This window comes from Corylus avellana, chromosome ca11 (assembly GCF_901000735.1).
Source record: "Corylus avellana chromosome ca11, CavTom2PMs-1.0".
In the NCBI taxonomy this organism is placed as follows: domain Eukaryota; kingdom Viridiplantae; phylum Streptophyta; class Magnoliopsida; order Fagales; family Betulaceae; genus Corylus; species Corylus avellana.
In genome coordinates, this window is record NC_081551.1 from 2,546,829 (window position 1) to 2,565,076 (window position 18,248).

Consider the following 18,248-nt stretch of genomic DNA (forward strand, 5'->3'; position numbering starts at 1 on the left):
CAAAATTTATTATTAAGAGAGATCAAAGCTTGAATAAGAAATTAAGTTTAATTTTGTTAGAGCTAAACCTAATTTTCAGGGTGAAAATGTTTTTTATTAAAAAAAAATTAACTATAAATATATATAAATACGCCAATTATATATGTATGTATTTAAAACCCGGGGTGGTGCTGTTACCAACATAAGTTTCCGACAAAATCGGCAAGACACTCCTGGAATTAACTTGTAAAAGTGACACGTATTACTTCTAAAAATTGGTTTGGAAGAAATGAGTATCCTTTTAAATAGGATTGAATCATATTTTGAAAAAGCCTAGAAGAAAAGGAATCGTTCTTTTTCAACTGGATCAAAGAAGAAGAAGAAAAAAGAAAAAAGAAAAGAAAAAAAAGAAAAGAAAAGAGTATTTTAAGATAAAACATTGTTTGAAACCTGAAATAGGAGACCACGTAGGAGAGAGAGAAATTTATTTTAGTTATACAGTTAAGAAGGCATTCTTTTCTCAGCTCCTCGTGTGTCGATGCCGCTTAATTCTCGGCAATGTCGCTCTCCGACGCTCGAGATTGAACTTGTTTTGCTGCCGTAAGCCACGCCTCTCTTTATTTTCTTTCTCCTCCCTTTTCTCTCTACCAAATCATTCACATTTTCGATTACCCTTTTGATCTCTCGCCGATACAATCACAAAATATAGCTCTCTTCCAAGCTCCAATGCGAGCTTTGGGAGCTCCGGAAACAGAGCTTGAAACAGAGCACCCCAAGAATCAGGTACCTTCTTTTTTAATTTTTAATTTTTGTTCTTAGTTGTGGGTTTATTTGAATCAGTTTTCAATTTTCGAACAACCCCATTTGACAATTGTCCTCGATTCGTTGTCTTGTCTGTCGTTTCTGATATATTTAGCTCCTACGTGTCGATAGAAGATCAGGCATCATATTGAGTTAGATTTTCAAATGATTGGTGTCTCAGGAATTCTCTGCTTTGGATCTTTGGTGCTACGCTGGCTGTGATTTGGCTCTGATTTTATCGAACGAAAGGTCTTGCAATTAATTGGGTGCGGGTAACGAAGGGTCTTGCAATTAATTGGGTGCGGGTTTTACGTTTTTGCTGTGCGGATGATCCAAGAATTATTTCATTTCATTTGGGTAATTAATAGTGGGAGAGACAGCCTTGGGAATATTGGTATTTGATTGTGTATAAATTTGCTGGATTTGGTTGTGCGGTGGTGTTGCTGTTATATACATTATTTTACATTTGATCAAGAAAAAAGGATATTTATGTGCAGGAATTCTATAAGTAACAATACTGCTATGTGATGTTTGGACAATTTTTAGCGCAATTTATCTTTTAATTTAGAATTGAAGTGAAAAATCTGGTGATGGAAAAAGTTGGAGTTGAATTTGTTGGGAGGTTTACCTGATATGGAGGACCATCAGAGAGTCTGCTCTTACTTTGTGGGTTGGAGAGGGAATTAGCAGCTCTTGTGGTTGAGAAACTATGCCTATGCAGCTAAATAAGTCTGAGAAGTTGCTTGATGCAATGGGTGGTGAGGCGCCTGGTCCATCATCTCAATGGATCCAGCAACAACCAACGTGGATCATTCCAAATGTAGGGAACAATGTAAACAACAATTTCTCTTTGCGGACGGGTGAAGAGTTCTCAATGGAGTTTCTCCAGGACCGTTTTGCTGCTAGAAGAGTTCCTACTGTACCGGATTCGGCTCAGAAACATGAAAAGAAGGTTGTGCTCAATTATGATCAGAATGGCCATCTGGTGTATGAGGGACTCACTGGTATTCTCGGGTTGAGGAGAATGGATTCCGAGTGTGCTTCTGATATATCTGAGTATGTCTCTGCAAGAGGGTCTAATAAGGAGATTGAAAATGGGGCTTATGCTGATAAATCAAACAAATACCAAAAGGAAGATGGTGATAATGGACATGGGTTAAGGAAGGCTTTTGGTGAAATGAACTGTGATTGGACGGGTTTGTTACCAGCAGCTCCACCTATTTATAAATCTGGGTCCCCTCATTCCAGCAACTTTCCCGGGTCAGGAGTATCGGATGGTTCTCAATCTGGGAAGATGAAATTTCTTTGCAGTTTTGGTGGAAAAATTTTGCCCAGGCCCAGTGATGGGAAACTCAGATATGTGGGTGGTGAGACACATATTATTTCCATCCGAAAGAATACTACACGGGAAGAACTTGTGAATAAAACTTTAGGTATTTGTAACCAACCTCACACAATCAAGTATCAGCTTCCTGGTGAGGATCTTGATGCACTTATTTCCGTGTCTTCTGATGAGGATCTTCAAAATATGATAGAGGAATATTATGGGCTTGAAAGGCATGAGGGATCTCAAAGACTCCGTATTTTTTTGATTCCTCTGGGTGAATCCGAGAAAACATCTTCCCTTGAGGTTATTCAACCGAGCAGTCCCGATTACCAATATGTTGTTGCTGTGAACGGGATTCTAGATCCTAGTCCTAGGAAAAACTCAGGTGGACAGAGTCTGGCAAGTGAAGCAAGTCAACTGGGAACTAATTTGGACCGCGATCCCAGCTTTCTCAGGAATTCTCCAACGGCTCCGGTTCAACCAGAGATAAAGAGTGGTTTTAATGCTTTGCGTCCTGCTCAGTTTTTTAATCAATCCCAGAATATGAGCAGGCCTCCCAATCATTCTCCTCCGTTTTATCCAGTCCTGCTTCAGGGAGAAGATTCAAAGAGTGTTCATATGCAATTGCATGGTGATAACTCATGCCTTGTCACTGCTCAACTTCCACCTGAGAACTCAAGCGCTAACAATGCTGGTTACAAATGCCCTCTACAGGGGGTCGTACCTTTGATGAATCATCATCACCCTTATCAACAAGTTGATGTTGGCCAGCCAGACCCAGCCGGAGGAGGACATTTGCACAACCACTGCCCCAGCAAAGAAGTTGCGACTCCAGCTGTTGATCAAAACGATAGCAACACTGACGGATTCTCCTGCAAGAGACCAATGCATAAGGAAAGAACATTCCATTCTGAAAAGCCTATCTCTCGCACAGAAGATCCATTGGGTCTGTTTTCTGGATCTAGGGACTCCATTGATTCTCATCGTGGCATGCCACATGCATTTTCTGATTCAAAGCTGCATGAGAATGGGGGGAACTCTGCTTCCTGTTCACAAGAAGGGACAAGCGCATTGCCCCCCTTGAACTTTCCAAAGGCTCAATTATATCCACTTCTAGACCCAAGTTCCTCGCAAGAAAAGCCACTGCAACCGCATGAGAATATTGATCATGTCTATCCTCAGGTACAGTATAAGTTGGTGGATGTTGACTCAACTGGATCCCAGAGCAGACTGGACTTGCTAAATTTTTCCACAGGTTCAGAAATATCAGGAAGGAATAAACCTATTCATGAGGATCCTAGTGGCATTGAAGACAAATACCAAACAGCTGAAGATGATTTAAGTAATTCTGGTTTGATGATACCAAGCCACTTTGAAGAAAATTGTTCAACTTCGGAAACTTTGGAAAGGTTTGATGGAAAATATCCTTTTCTGTGTCAAGATGGAGAGCTTTGTGAGGAGAGATCTCCTGCTACCGGATTGGAATATAAGAAAATACTGCCTGATGTAAACTCTAGCCTAACTCCTACTTTTGCTGTTGATACTTCTATCCAAGAGTTGCAAGCTTCAGGCCATGTGCTTCCTGCATCCTCTGCCATTAATTTCAAGCCTTCTGAAGATAGCCTGATGGAGCACTCCCAAAATTTCCAACTGGGGAAATCCCCTCCTGATCTCCTTGTCATGAGCCAAGGAACTGCCAATGATCAGGATTATGCTTTGACTATAACAGCGAGTGGTGAACAAGGAAAAGGCATTTCAGAGATTGGGAATTCCGAATTTGCAGGCGTGTATCCAAGTGCCAGACAGTCTCGTGATGAAAATTCTTTGGCTGATCTTATGGCTGGGTCATCCTATGGCCTAGCTTCCCATGAACCTCCACTGCTTCAGCCTGTTGCAAGTCAAAAAGATATGGGTCTCCAAGAGCCCATGCTAAGGAGCTCTGCGGAGTTGTACCCATTTGCAGTTCATGATGATTCTGGTTTGAGCTTGAACATGAATAAGAATGATCATATAATCATTCCGAATCCAACTAAAGATGCTTTGCCTAGGAGGGAGTTTTCTCTCCTAGATGATGACTTTGTTGATTACCCTGATCAGAAGGTTGAGAATATGGGCCTTGAAGGATCTGTTAGTGAGGAGTTAAATGTCAAAGATAGCACACTTGTAAGTCATGATCAAAATCAGATGGTGTCAGTTATCGTGGAAGATGTGAAGGAGACTATATCTCCTTGCTTCCAGTCTTCAGCAGTAGCTGTCCCACTCATCCTGTATGAAAGCAGCAGTGATCTTATTGATGTTGTATCCCCTACTGCAACAGAGTTCGAGGGCAGCATCATTCCAGAGTTTGAGTCTGGGGTAAGATTGCTTGAACTTGATTGGAAACTGTGATTTTGTAAATTGCATTACACTAGCGAGTTTGAGTTTCTTCCTGCTTTCTTTATAGGATGCTGCTGATGATGAAGACAAGACTGAATCAATTAGTGACGCAATGATAGCTGAAATGGAAGCCCGCGCATATGACTTGCAGGTTTTGTGCTACTGTCTTAGTTCATATCCGGTTTAATATGAATTATCTTGTAACATGTTTTGATTGCACAAAAAAAAGAAAGAAATTATGGTCATATTTGCTGATTAAAACTGCTTATTACTGCAAACTTATCAAGACAGTGGATGGCATGCTATTTGTTTTCAGGACTTTTAGGTCTTCTTGGTTAACTTGTAATATTCGATTTATTAAGTGTTTGGAATTTATGGAAAGTAACTGGTTTCTTTTATACTAGGATATGTATAATACATAAGGTGAGATTAGCTGCATTTTTTTTATGAAAAAAGTAGCAATATAGAACTGTTAACCTTTTCCAAGCTCTTAAGGGATTTTGGTGTTTCCAAGGAAAAAGTTGTTATATACCCTTCTACCCTTTGAACACTTAATGGACGAAACTCCTTGAAAAAGTTGAGCTGGTTCTTATCTGGTTGAAGGACTTTAAGATTTGAACTATAAAGGTTCATTTTGCTAGTGGTAGATTAGCTAGTGATCCTCTTTAAACAAAAGTATAGAGCTCAGCAATGGAGTAAAGTCTTTATTGAGCTCCAAAACCAAGTTACATTGATGTTTATGTCGAGCTATGTTGATTGTCAGACCATGGATTTTGGAGTTAATTCCAGCATACCTTTTCTTATGTGTGCTCAAAGGTTCAGGAAGAAAGGATTGTTGCTTAGGGCATTCTTAATGTGTAGCCAAAATAGGTCAGAAACTCATGAGCATTCTCATCTTTCTTTTTCATGGAGTGTCTAACTTTATCCTTCATAATTTCACTACACGAATTGTTAGATGGACAATGTAATTCTAATATAAACGGGTACCCAAATTTAGATATTCAACTTATAAATATAAAATATGACATGATCAGTTGGATTTAAAACTAAATTCTTTTCTACCTGCTAATGAAGGCACCTTCTAGTTATAGAGCTTGGGCATCTTTGTTTCTGATTTTTATTTTATTTTTCACTAGCCGGACCAGATAAAGCAGACTAAACCCTAAAAGACGGAATTTCTCTGTTTACTTCTGATAGTGTCTTTTCCCCATTCTCCCCGGGGACAGAGTCTTTTATTCTATTAGGTGTTTTGTTGATTGTAATACAAGTATTTCTGAAATACGCGAAGGTCGCAGGTTTATCTTATTTTACAAATTACTTATAAAAAAAAATACAAGTATTTCTGAAATGCTGTTTTGTCTGTATATGTATGACAAGCTTTCTGGTTTTTTTTTTTTCCTCCTTTATGTCTCCTGTGGTCTAGTTTCTACTTGGCAACTGACTTTTATTATTTCTGATACACAGATTATAAAGAATTCTGATCTTGAAGAACTACGGGAACTAGGATCTGGTACATACGGGACTGTTTATCATGGTAAATGGCGGGGAACAGATGTTGCCATAAAGAGAATAAAAAAGAGCTGCTTTTCAGGGAGATCATCAGAGCAAGAACGGTTGGTGAGTAACTGAGTATCATACATAATTGATTTTTTTTCAATGTTCTTCTCAAAACAATAAAAATGTGTAGGAAAGTTAAAATGGTCATTTCTTTTTGTTTGAGTGACATTGAAATTTCGAAAAACTTGAGTTTCATTGGTATGCATTCATATTTTATATGGCACCTACCACTTTGGTAATCATAAGTCAAAAATGTTGTCTTTGGTATGCGTTCATATTTTATGTACGTTTGTCTGTAAATCCTCTATTGAAAAAAAAAAAATCCTACATATTTGAAAGTTATGGCTCCGTTTGTTAACACTTTTTAGAGGATGCATTTTGTTTTTTGTTTGAAACAGTGTTTTGATGTAACATAAAGATGACACTAGTTTTGAGTTATTTATTAATGTTTTTGTTTTGAAAAGATATAAAAAAGGGAAAAAGAAAAAGTTTTATGAAACAAATCCGTAGGAGACTAATGATTATATTTTGTTATACCAGACTAGAGACTTTTGGAGAGAGGCGCGGATTCTTTCAAAACTTCACCATCCAAATGTGGTCGCCTTTTATGGTGTAGTACCAGATGGAACTGGAGGAACCTTGGCAACTGTAACCGAGTATATGGTGAACGGGTCACTTAGGCATGTCCTACTTAAGAAGGATAGGTAATTTAGCATCCAATTATTTACAGTATATTTGCTTCCAACTGTTATTTATACAATTTCCTCATACCTTTGGATTCTTTGTGCAGATCCCTTGATCGTCGTAAAAAGCTTATGATTGCCATGGATGCAGCTTTTGGCATGGAATACCTGCATTCAAAAAATATTGTCCATTTTGATTTGAAATGTGACAATTTGCTTGTCAACCTGAGGGATCCACAACGACCCATATGCAAGGTAAAATAGGATAAATGCTCTTCAGATCACACCATGCATCCTAGACATCTACTTGATGTTAAAGGCTGTGAAAGTTATAATGAGAAGAACTGCAAGAGGCTTTATAGTGACACAAGTGGGCTGAAATGAATTATGCTAGAAACCTTTTGTTCATAAGTAGGCTAGAAACCAAATTATGGTGGTAATTGGAAGTTCTCTTGGATTTTGTTTGAGAATATACTCCCCAAAGATTTACTGCTTGGGTTTTTCTATTTGATCATAATTTTTTTTTTTTCTTTTGGCAGGTTGGAGATTTTGGGTTATCAAGAATTAAGCGCAATACTCTAGTATCTGGTGGTGTTCGAGGAACCCTTCCATGGATGGCACCAGAACTGTTGAATGGAAGCAGCAGCCGGGTCTCTGAGAAGGTTAGTCGGACCATATGTCATTGTGAAGTGGAGGAAGTACTAAATCATTTCATGCCCAGCCAAAAAAAAAAAAATGGGGGTGGTAAAGCAATTAACTATGTGGTGGTGCTTTTGCCAGGTTGATGTTTTCTCATTTGGCATCTCAATGTGGGAGATCTTGACTGGGGAGGAACCTTACGAAAATATGCATTGTGGTGCCATTATTGGTAAGTTTTATGTCATTGACTGAACAATAATTAAGTGCTGACTGTGAAATGCAAATCCATGTTTTTGATGTTTCAAAAGAATGAAATATAACTTTTTTCTTAAAAAGAAATTCCCTGAAATATTAGCATGTTATTTTTTTCATGTAAAATGAAATCATTAGCAAAATTACTGAGCTGATTATAGTAGAAAGGGAACAAAATCATTTCTTTTTATTTCCGAAATCACTTCAGTTGGTGTAGGTAGTAACAAATAAATGAACTGTGCAACACTCTTCAATGGGCCAGGGCATGTGGTAAGAGCGGGCATGAGAGAGAGAGAGAGAATGTTGAGTAGTTAAAATAGCAAGATTCTAGGAAGCTGGGGCCCTAGGTAAAGCAAATAATTGAATAGTACTTACTTATCCTCATATGTAAGGCGTTATGTTTATTAACAGGGATTCATGGTAAAGAGAGGAAAAGAAAAGTGTTAACTCCTCTACTTCTGTTGGAGGGGGAGTTCTACTAATATACTATTATGGATATAAAGAATAGAGGGCCATGTTTGAGAATTTGACATTTTGGTAATCAGATAAGACGGAAAAGAATTCCCTTAATAGGCTTTCAAAATAACTATACCTAATGTTTTGAGACGTGTCATGCATTGGACTCAAACTTTAGGCTGATGCTATTATGTTTGTAGTGACTGGCTTTGTGGTGGTAATGGAAACTGCAGAGTGAGGTTTAAAACATGCTGGTTAGTCGGTGCTAGCACTATGACGTAGGGCAAACAAACTGTAATACTAAATTGAAGTGGACAACAGCACAGAGATCTTTGTCTAGATTTAGTTGGGGTAATTCTTAGGGAAAAAGTTATTGCTGGAATTTCTAAACGATGGGAAAGGTAATCTGCTGTTTACATTTCAAATCATGTTAAGTGAATTATGAATTTTGAAGGGTTTTAAGGGACTGGAAAAAGGATTAATGTTGGTTGGGTTAGAGATTTTGTGGTTGAAAAAAGCTGGAAAAAATAGCTCAGCTTAAGGTTCAAATATGGAGTAACAAGTTGGATAGTTTTTGGTGCTCAAAACAGGAGAGAAAAGAAAGAAAATCAGATCTGATCTGGGTCTGAGAGCAGTAAATTGAAACTGTAGTAGAAAGGTGGGTTATGCTAGGGCTTTTTAACCTACAGATTTTTAGGGTTCTAAGGGAGAAGAACTAAGGTTTCAAGTTGCTGGAAATTAAAGAAAATAGAAGAAAACAAAATAGATCTGGATATACACCTAGTTTCCTTAAGCATTTCAAGTTGGATACATCTAACCCAATGGACCAAAACTAAATCTCGTATTCCGAAACCTGTAAAATTATAAAAATTCTCCTGATTCCTAAAAGAAAATAAAACAAACCAGTTTCTCGCTACCTGTATCATGCTTGCATTGGTGTTGTGGCATTCTTTGGTGGTAAAGGCTGGATGGTGTGGGGCAGGGAAAGGAGGTGGATGTTTAACACTGGTGATAGGGGCTAAAAGACAGTAACACGCCGACGCAGGGTCTTGGGAAGGAAACTCGGATGCTATTCTAACATTCAGTATTTTGCATGAAGTGGCTTCTCTCAAAATTTAAAACCATGCAATTACACTTTAGGGTAGCTATGCTTATAATTCGCCTTTGCAATGTTGGTGGTTTTGGTGGGTGTTGTTGGCATGTTGATGTTGATGCTGCTGAGTCAAGTTACATCTAGTAAAGCAGATCGAGCATGCTTGGATAAACTCAAAGAAGGTTGTATTGGAAGTTGAAATAAAACATAAGATAATATAACACAACATTTTCCTTTTCATTTCTATTCTGCAATTGGAATATAAACAATGTGCTATAAAAGATTAATATATCGGCCAGCCGAAGTTATTCCATGGAGACATTTCCAACAAGTGACTTGTCAATTTAGTTGAACTGATAACTTGCTAAACTGATTAGAGACTTGGTTTCTTTCTGATTATGTATCATTTATTGTTTTACCGTGCAATTAATAATTGAAGAACATCCATAGCTTTCTATCTTTCTTTAACTATTTTTCTATGATTTGGTGTATTGTGCGTGAAGGGGGTATTGTGAAGAATAATCTACGACCTTCTATCCCGGAACATTGTGATCCTGGGTGGAGGAACCTGATGGAACATTGCTGGTCTCCTGATCCCGATAACCGGCCATCATTTACCGAGATAGCCAACCGATTGCGGTCTATGTCTATAGCGCTTCAGTCAAAGGGATATAATAATCCATTGACCAAGCATGTGAAGCCCAAGATTTCTTCATGAATCAATAGCAATATATGCACCCATTTTGTTCTTCAGGTACCAGGATTTTCTAGTATCTTCAAGAGAAGCCCTTGGGGCTGAGGATCAGAGCTTCCTGGGAGAGCAGCATGAGTACAATTAGATGACCTATTGTTTCTTCTCCCTTTGTTAATAAAGACATCTTCATTTGTTTATTCTTTTGTAACAAGAACACTTCTGGGTAGTAAAAGATGAAGAGAGCAGTAAATGATGATGAAGAGTTCTTCTGTATATATACGCACACCAAAGGCATAGAGTTGTGCTTTGGCTTATCTACTACATGTCTGAATTACGAGTCTACTTTTTTCTCTCTACATGTTGAGGGGTCGAGATGTAAATTTAATATTATTGTGATGTAAAGCAGTTGAGGCTTAAATATAATTTTGATCCTTTTGTGTTGTATCAGTTAAATCTGAAATGTAATATTATGTCATATGATTAGGATCACTCTTCCTCTGATCATTATTAGCAACACTTATCACCCTATGGTATTACTAAAGAGGATTCAATTTGATATATATCCACTACAAGCTTTTCTATGAAGTTTGATACAAAAAGTTCATTCTAATGTTTTTGGAATTTTTTTTTTTTTTTTTTGGGTGGGGGGGGAAAGAATTATATTTAATGGATCTTATTCACTTCACTCTTTTTTCAATTTATTTTTTTTTTTAAAAAAAAAAAAAAATCTAACGAATTGCAAAAGGATATAAATGGTCGAATGAACATTGTTAGGAGTGTTATAGCTTCTACTACAAAATTTCTTATAAATTGACATGGCAGTTCATGCAATATTTATCATATCAATTACTAAAATGTATTGTAACTATAAAATAATGTGATATTTCACATCACACTTATCATGTCTACATACCTCAAACTACCAAATTGTAACAAAAAAAGCCTTTATGTGACGTTGAAATTGATGGAAATGCGATTTCTTGTATTTTTTTTTTTTTAAAACAATGACTTATTCAATGGTTGATTGGGATTGTCACGTTAACATTGTGATACAGTTATGAGATCAAAATATAGTTTCTTTATAATTAAAAAACATATTTGACTTATTAAGTAAATGGTTCAAGTGTAAATCGTTACACAAAAAGAGTAATGATTGGGATACTACAAAATTTATTATAATATGGTTATAAATTATTATATATATATAAAAATAAAATTATTGTTGTTGAGTTATAGGCTATTCAAATTTTATTCTATAGCCGAGGATTCCGTACTATTATGTTGAAATTATGGCAGCTTAAAAGAGAGGATTATAAGGTCTACCTACTCCAAACAATCTAGGATGCGGGACTCACATGCCTGAGGCAAGTGGGTCCTACAACTCCATCTCTTAAATTATAGCAAAATTCGGGCATTTTCTAGTTATGTTTGATCAGTTTGTAGTGTTTTTCATCAATCTAAAGAAAAATTGAATGTAGAGGCAGTCTTCAGTCAATGATATTCAGAGGTCAATGTTGTATGCCAGTCTGAGTCAAGAGACTCCAAAAGCATTTTCACACCATTGGCTTTGACACTTGGATTTTTATTTATTTCAATTATGGCTTCAACAACCATTTGAGTATAATTGCCTTCAGTATGGATGCTCGCACCAAAGCAAATGAATATTTGGTTGTTGAATCTAAAGGAGGGAAATTACTTTTTTCACAAGCGTAAAAAAATGTTTTTGACACGTCCACACCAGGAAAGGGAGATGGGAGATTCGAACTAGCAAACTTTGCTTCATGAGGCGTGATCCACAGTCGATTGAACTACTCCTTGAGGATACAAATTTAAAATAATTCATTAGCCACCAAATTGCATTTCACAAATTTAATGGTATATTTATTGTCACATAAAGAGAATATTGTCAGATTATTTAAAAGTTTTAAATGATGTGACGTCGTATATACTGGTTAATACAATAAAATAAAATTTAAACTATGAAATGGGTCATCTCAATTTTAAATATTCCGTTCTAAAATACCCCTTAATAATATATTGATTATTGAATTTATAAACAACATTATTAGATATTCCTATAAATTAAACTTCTTATCATTTGGTAGTTGATATGCATTATAGTGGTGAAGGTAAAGTGATGGATTAAGATCCTTTAATTAAATTTGGTATGATATTCTATTACATAAGTCTCTTAAAATTTCAACATTTTTTTTTTAAAAATTAAATAGTTAAGATTATGTCATATTTATTACTTTTAAACTAAGAAAAATGGTAAATAATAAGGTAATAACACATTTAGTTATTAGAAGAATAAATAGTAAAATCTCAACTAAAAATGATAATTGAAATTTAATAAAATACCTTAAACGGTTATAAATGAAATTTGGACGGTGATGGAGCCAAGTGCTTTCATGTCAATTGTCATCATGCGCGGCCGCTATTTGACTCAAAATTCCAACTACTCTGCCTAACCGACCATTGTCTCTCGTGTATGTTTGTGAGGAAATTACCAAAATATCAACGTTTATCTTATAATTTTTTGTTTAAATAAATTAAAAAATATCCAGTTAATTATATTGAAAGTGTATTTTTATTTTCTTAAAAAATAAAAAGACATAAATACCCCTTACATATAACTAATTGAATATAAGATTATGTTCCCTATTTTAAACTTGACAATGTTAATTAGTCATTAATTTTATTTTAACGAAAACAAGGGCTAAGTGAGACTAAAGTGAAATAATAATAAAATAAGAGTAACTTTTAGCTTTATTTATTAATTTTACCGTGCGACAGTATTAATTAGTCATTAATTTTTGTTAACAATGACAAATTTAATGGCTAATTGAGACTAGAATGAGATAGTAGTAAAATAAAAATGTAATTTTTAGCGTTACTTATATGTGAAAGTAGCTTAATTCAGTCTTTTTTTTTCTTTTTTTTCTTTTTTTAATGTTTTCTAAAGAAAATAATGCTTGAAAATTTAACTCTTAATATCTTAATAAAAGACTAATCTTATGTATTTTGTCCATTATATCTTTGAGATATTTATTGATATATACTTACAAAAAAATTTTAAAAAAAATTAAAAATTAAAAATTAAAAAGTCAATAATATTTTGATTACTTTAAGGAGTGGAAGCATCAACCATTGCCCCCACCTGCTCCGTGGAAAACGTGCGACAGTATTACGTGGAACTTTCGAAGAAAACATAAATAATGTTTTTCACAAGTGGAAATGAGTTCTTGGTCTTTCTTTAGTGGGAACGTTTCAGTGAACAACCCATCTCCTGTTTGCTGTATAAATAATCTCCTGCCTGCTTCTTTCCTCGACGAATTGGGAGTTGGGTGTCAGAGAAATGGAGAAAGCGCTCAACAGACAGAGAGTTCTGCTTCAACATCTTCAACCCACTTCTTCCTTTCCATCTTCTTCTTATGCTGCTCTCTCTGTAAGTTTGTTTCCATTCATGAAAGCTGCTGGATTTAGTCTCAAGTATATATTATAGCACTCTTTCTGTCCTTTTCCTTCTTCTAATTTTTTTCTTTTCTTGTAGGCTTCAATTTGTGCAGCTGGGGACAGTGCTGCATATCATCGAACAGCTGCTTTTGGAGATGATGTTGTGATTGTGGCGTAAGTTGCTTGGATGGAGAAATTTGGATATGAACTTGTTATTATAATATTTCTTAATACTTGTGCCCCCTTCTATCTAATAGTTTTTATTTTTTGTGTAAATGTTGTTAAATAGGGCATACCGTACTGCCATTTGCAAATCAAAGCGTGGAGGGTTCAAGGATACTCTTCCTGATGATCTACTTGCCCCTGTCTTGAAGGTTAGATGCCCTTGACTCAATTGCCATATAATTAGTTGTTGTTGGTTTGACAAGGATTGAATATGATGTAGCGGATAGCATAAATAATGAAAACTAGCAGAAGCTTCTATGTATTCTGATAGAAGGAAACCCAAAAGAGCATGGGCTTTGAAAATTTGAAATTTCTTCTAAATTCAATGTATCCGAAATCATTACACTTACACAGACTGTATCATAAATATTACAATTGTATTCTTGTAGAGATTTAAAAGGAAAATTAATCACCTAAATGGGAAATTGGCTAAGCCCTGAATAAATGTAAGGTAAAGATAAGCTAAGTTTAGAAAGTAGAAATTGAGAAAGGAATTTCGGCGTTTCAAAGTTGATTCTTTTGAGATTGTCTTTCTTTGCACATTGCGGTCGCTCCAGGGGTGTCTCGTTTACACCCTCGTTCGGACGTGGGGTGCGACCAAGTATCTCGGGTCAGATTCCCTGAGAGGCTTGTTCACACCCGATCGAATGGGAGTGCAAACAGGCTGTTCAGTCCTTCAACCCGAAAAGGCTTGGTCTTTTCGGCGTTTCGCCTGGCTCTTGGACTGTGCTACATCATAATAATATTCTGGTTGGACATGATATGCAGTTTAAGTTTGGTTTAATGTCTTGTTGAGATTTTTTTGGGTTATTTAGAAGGAGCTTATATTTACACCTTCTAATATGCAATCCAGGCATTGATAGAGAACACAAACTTGAACCCAAGTGAAGTGGGGGATATAGTTGTTGGCACAGTATTGGCTCCTGGCTCACAAAGAGCAATTGAGTGCAGGATGGCAGCATTGTATGCTGGTTTTCCGGGTAAGTTTTTTTGAGTAGGTCTTTTTCTCTTTAATCACCCTTAGTTATTTTTACATGGATAAGGTGACACCCAAATGATTATGTACTTGTTCAAAACATCTGGCCATAGATAATGTATATCTTTATAAGTAATCTGTTTCATCCAGACACGGTGCCGATCAGAACTGTTAACAGGCAATGCTCATCCGGCCTCCAGGCAGTTGCTGATGTAGCTGCTTTCATAAAAGCAGGATTTTATGACATAGGTAAGAGTCATTTTGGAGGATGTCTGTCTTAATGTGACCTTCGTCTTTGGCCCTAAATTTCTTTAATTCTCAAAACAGGTATTGGGGCTGGATTGGAGTGCATGTCAGTAGATCAGATTGACAGGGTTCAGAAAGTTAACCCAAAAGTATATTCTAACTCTATTTTTCAAAAATATGTTTGAGCCAATAAATGGTTTCTTCAACTTAGTGGTTTGGTGTTAACAGGTAGAAATCTTTGCACAAGCCCGAGATTGTCTTCTTCCTATGGGTGTCACTTCTGAAAATGTTGCACAGCGTTTTGGAGTGACACGGCAAGAGCAAGATCATGCAGCTGTGAGTTCCTAAATTCCATCAGTAGTTGTTAATTATTGATGTCTAATTCCTTTTATTCGTGTGAATAGGTTGAATCTCATAGGCGTGCTGCTGCAGCATCTGTGTCTGGTAAATTCAAAGATGAAATCATCCCTGTTTCTACCAAGGTAAATGTGAAAAATGCAGCCTGATGGGTAATTCTGTTTTTAAATGTTCATAACTGATTATTCTTCTGCAAAGGTTGTGGATCCAAAAACTGGAATTGAGAAGCCTGTTACAATTTCTGTGGATGATGGAATCCGCCCAAACACAAACATGACAGACTTGGCAAAGCTGAAGACTGTATTCAAAAAGGACGGGACAACAACTGCTGGTATCATATAGTCCTATGATTGTATATTAGTAGTCAGTATCTTATTTCATTTCATGCATTAAGAAGCTATATTTTTCTTCATTTCTGTTTTTAGGGAATGCTAGCCAGGTGAGTGATGGTGCTGGAGCAGTTCTCCTTATGAAGAGAAGTTTGGCTGTGCAGAAGGGGCTTCCTATTCTTGGCATTTTCAGGTCCATACTTTTCCCCATTAAGTAGTAATCTGGAAGTGGATAAATGATAGAGCTTTGACACACACCTCTATAATTTGGACTTGATAAGAAGTTATAATTTCTTAAGCCGTTCAGAATTTTATTCTTAGAAGAATGTTAATATATTCTAAATGCTCATATACGCTTCGCAGATGTTGAATCATTTGCCTTAAAGAGCTTAAACAAATTCATAGTATATGGACCAGAAAATCTGAAACAGTAACCAGATTTGCTATGAGTAAACCTTAAAGAATTCCTGTTTTGGGTTTGAAGAACCAATGGCATAGACATTAAGAATCTTAGGAGAGGACGTCTTTTTATTTTATTATTATTGGAACTTTCTTTGCATACTAAGCATGCTATGTTCTGCTTTTCTTTCAGGAGTTTTGCTGCCGTTGGTGTGGATCCTGCTGTCATGGGGATAGGTCCAGCTGCTGCAATTCCAGTTGCAGTGAAGTCTGCTGGTCTTGAGCTCGATGATGTTGACTTGTTTGAAATAAATGAGGTAATGGGTTTTTATGATGCTTATAAATTTATATTTCTCACGGAGTTATATCTTTTTAAGCTAAGCAAGTTCATTTGTCTTGTTTAGGCATTTGCATCTCAGTATGTATATTGCTGTAAGAAATTGGGGCTTGATCCTGAAAAGGTCAATGTTAATGGAGGTGCAATTGCTCTTGGGCATCCGTTGGGTGCTACAGGTACTAACAGTATCATCAAATACTAAAAATTGACAATTCTTCATTAGATAATTACCTTATATGCCTAAAGGTTTAACATATCACTGAAGCTACCTGATTGCTTTGTGTTAGGTGCCCGGTGTGTTGGTACTCTGTTGCATGAGATGAAGCGTCGCGGCAAGGACTGTCGCTTTGGTGTGATCTCTATGTGCATAGGTCTCTCTCTTTCTCTCTCTCCCTCTCTATGCACACATGTGCGAACACACACACACACACAAACTGTTGATAGTTTGACAAGTTTTTAATGCAAAAAAGCATGGGGAGGATTGGGTTAATCTAGTTTAATTGTTTAAGAGCAATTTTCTCTCTCCCTCTCTTCCAACCTTTGCTTCTTGGACCTTGAGGATTGTTGTCACAAGGTCACACTACCAGCAAGGCTACAAGGAAAGCCACTGAAGTCCTGAGTTAGTTGATTTTGTCTGAGTGGATGCACAATAAGAAACCTAGCCCAAATTGTTGATTGCAAATCCTTCCTGATGCTGATATGGTAAATTGTAATACCTTGGTTAATCTTAACATATAGGGCTTTAGTGTAGGGGAGTGAGACATGGTGTTCAAAGTGATGGAAAGCTTGTCCAAAAAATCCTCCAATTGAGACTAATCAGCATGGCACAATGTATTTAGTTGTGGTCAAAGAACTGAACTTTAGCATACAGGAGCCAAACCAAAACTGGTGTTTGAAATCGAGCACAATCTAAGTAAAATAGAACCATTTGGTAGAAGTAATTCTTTCTTGTAAAGAACCCATGTCGGTACTAAGAGTGGGTTGATAACCCACATCGGTAGGCATTCTACCCAATAAGGTAGATACTTCGGATACAGCTTGGACGAAACGGAAGATATTATCGATAAATAGAAGTACATTTGGGGCCCATCTGGTGGAATTGAGGCTTGTTTGAGTGGTTGAGATGTAATACCTTTCTTTTCCTTTTGGAGTTTATTAACCAAAATGGAGGTGGACACAGATTTAGTGGTAAAACTCCAAATATGTGATGATTGGAGAGGCAAAATAAGAGTGCAGGAAACTAATCTAACTCCTAGGCCCCTCCTTTATCTTTTGATCATTAAGTAATTCCAGTATAAAGCCCCATTTTTTACCCTCATGGAGTTGTAGATTGTACTGATCTGTAGATCGAAGTGGAAAATGATATAATAAGGCGAGAATTTGGGATATTGCATTGTTTGATTTCTTTAGCTTCCTGTTAACAATTACTGATTTCAAGTATGTGTCATTGCAGGCTCAGGCATGGGGGCTGCAGCTGTTTTTGAAAGAGGTGATTGCGTAGATGAGTTATGTAATGCTAGAACAGTCCAAAAGAACAATCTTCTATCAAAGGATGCTCAATAGATGCTCTGTTTGCATCTTTCTATGTTGTACTCAGGCCATCGCTTGGTAGTCAAAAAATAATCATATCACAGCTGCAGATTGTGAAGTAATAGATTTGTTTAACATCTTTGAATGGGTTTCTCATGAGTTAAATGATTAAAACTTCACTCTATAATTGTTACACGGTTTGAATGATTACCTTATGAGTAGATGAACCCATAGGTTCTAAAGGTTTGTTTTCTATGAACCCAAATAGAAAGAAGTGTAGAAATAAATTGAGAGTATGAAAGTAAGAAGAGAGTGGAAGCGGAGAGAGAAATTGATGCTACATCTTGTATATTTAAATATATTAATATTTATTATAATTACCTCTATTTATAGAAAGGATAGGAGTAATGAACAAGTAAACATTGGAATAATTTAAGAAGGGAATAAATCTTAATATAGAGAATAGTTTCTAATATTCTAACAAAAAGAAAATGTATGTAAAACAATTAATTTAAAAGTGTTACAACATTTTGCAA

General features: G+C 36.3%; 2 protein-coding genes across 3 annotated transcripts; both read left to right on the top strand.

Moving 5' to 3' along the window:
• The first annotated feature begins 488 nt into the window (after positions 1–488).
• On the top strand, positions 489–10,310 carry LOC132165430 (uncharacterized). Of its 2 annotated transcripts, none has more exons than XM_059575987.1 (9): positions 489–762; positions 896–4,462; positions 4,551–4,634; positions 5,948–6,100; positions 6,581–6,744; positions 6,831–6,978; positions 7,263–7,385; positions 7,504–7,591; positions 9,667–10,310. In XM_059575987.1, exons 2-9 carry the CDS (start codon positions 1,490–1,492, stop codon positions 9,879–9,881), a joined length of 3,948 nt encoding a protein of 1,315 aa, XP_059431970.1. In that variant the 5' UTR covers positions 489–762; positions 896–1,489; the 3' UTR covers positions 9,882–10,310. The 2 variants fall into 2 exon arrangements, with proteins under 2 accessions (XP_059431970.1, XP_059431971.1); XM_059575988.1 differs by having other exon boundaries at positions 962–4,462.
• A 2,792-nt stretch (positions 10,311–13,102) lies between these two features.
• Positions 13,103–17,857, top strand: LOC132166472 (3-ketoacyl CoA thiolase 1, peroxisomal-like). Its single transcript, XM_059577287.1, has 14 exons — positions 13,103–13,305; positions 13,411–13,487; positions 13,603–13,687; positions 14,392–14,518; positions 14,665–14,763; positions 14,842–14,909; positions 14,989–15,096; positions 15,165–15,242; positions 15,316–15,448; positions 15,543–15,639; positions 16,039–16,162; positions 16,250–16,358; positions 16,470–16,553; positions 17,636–17,857. The coding sequence occupies exons 1-14, from the start codon at positions 13,216–13,218 to the stop codon at positions 17,743–17,745; spliced, it is 1,389 nt and encodes a 462-aa protein (XP_059433270.1). The 5' UTR covers positions 13,103–13,215; the 3' UTR covers positions 17,746–17,857.
• Positions 17,858–18,248: the final 391 nt, after the last annotated feature.

Bases quoted from the DNA above. Each gene is read 5' to 3' on its own strand.
- LOC132165430 (XM_059575987.1), top strand. From the start codon at position 1,490: ATGCCTATGCAGCTAAATAAGTCTGAGAAGTTGCTTGATGCAATGGGT. The intron at 4,463-4,550 runs GTAAGATTGCTT...CTTTCTTTATAG, and splicing joins TTCCAGAGTTTGAGTCTGGG to GATGCTGCTGATGATGAAGA. The intron at 4,635-5,947 runs GTTTTGTGCTAC...TCTGATACACAG, and splicing joins CCCGCGCATATGACTTGCAG to ATTATAAAGAATTCTGATCT.
- LOC132166472 (XM_059577287.1), top strand. From the start codon at position 13,216: ATGGAGAAAGCGCTCAACAGACAGAGAGTTCTGCTTCAACATCTTCAA. The intron at 13,488-13,602 runs GTAAGTTGCTTG...GTTGTTAAATAG, and splicing joins GATGATGTTGTGATTGTGGC to GGCATACCGTACTGCCATTT. The intron at 14,764-14,841 runs GTAAGAGTCATT...TTCTCAAAACAG, and splicing joins AGCAGGATTTTATGACATAG to GTATTGGGGCTGGATTGGAG.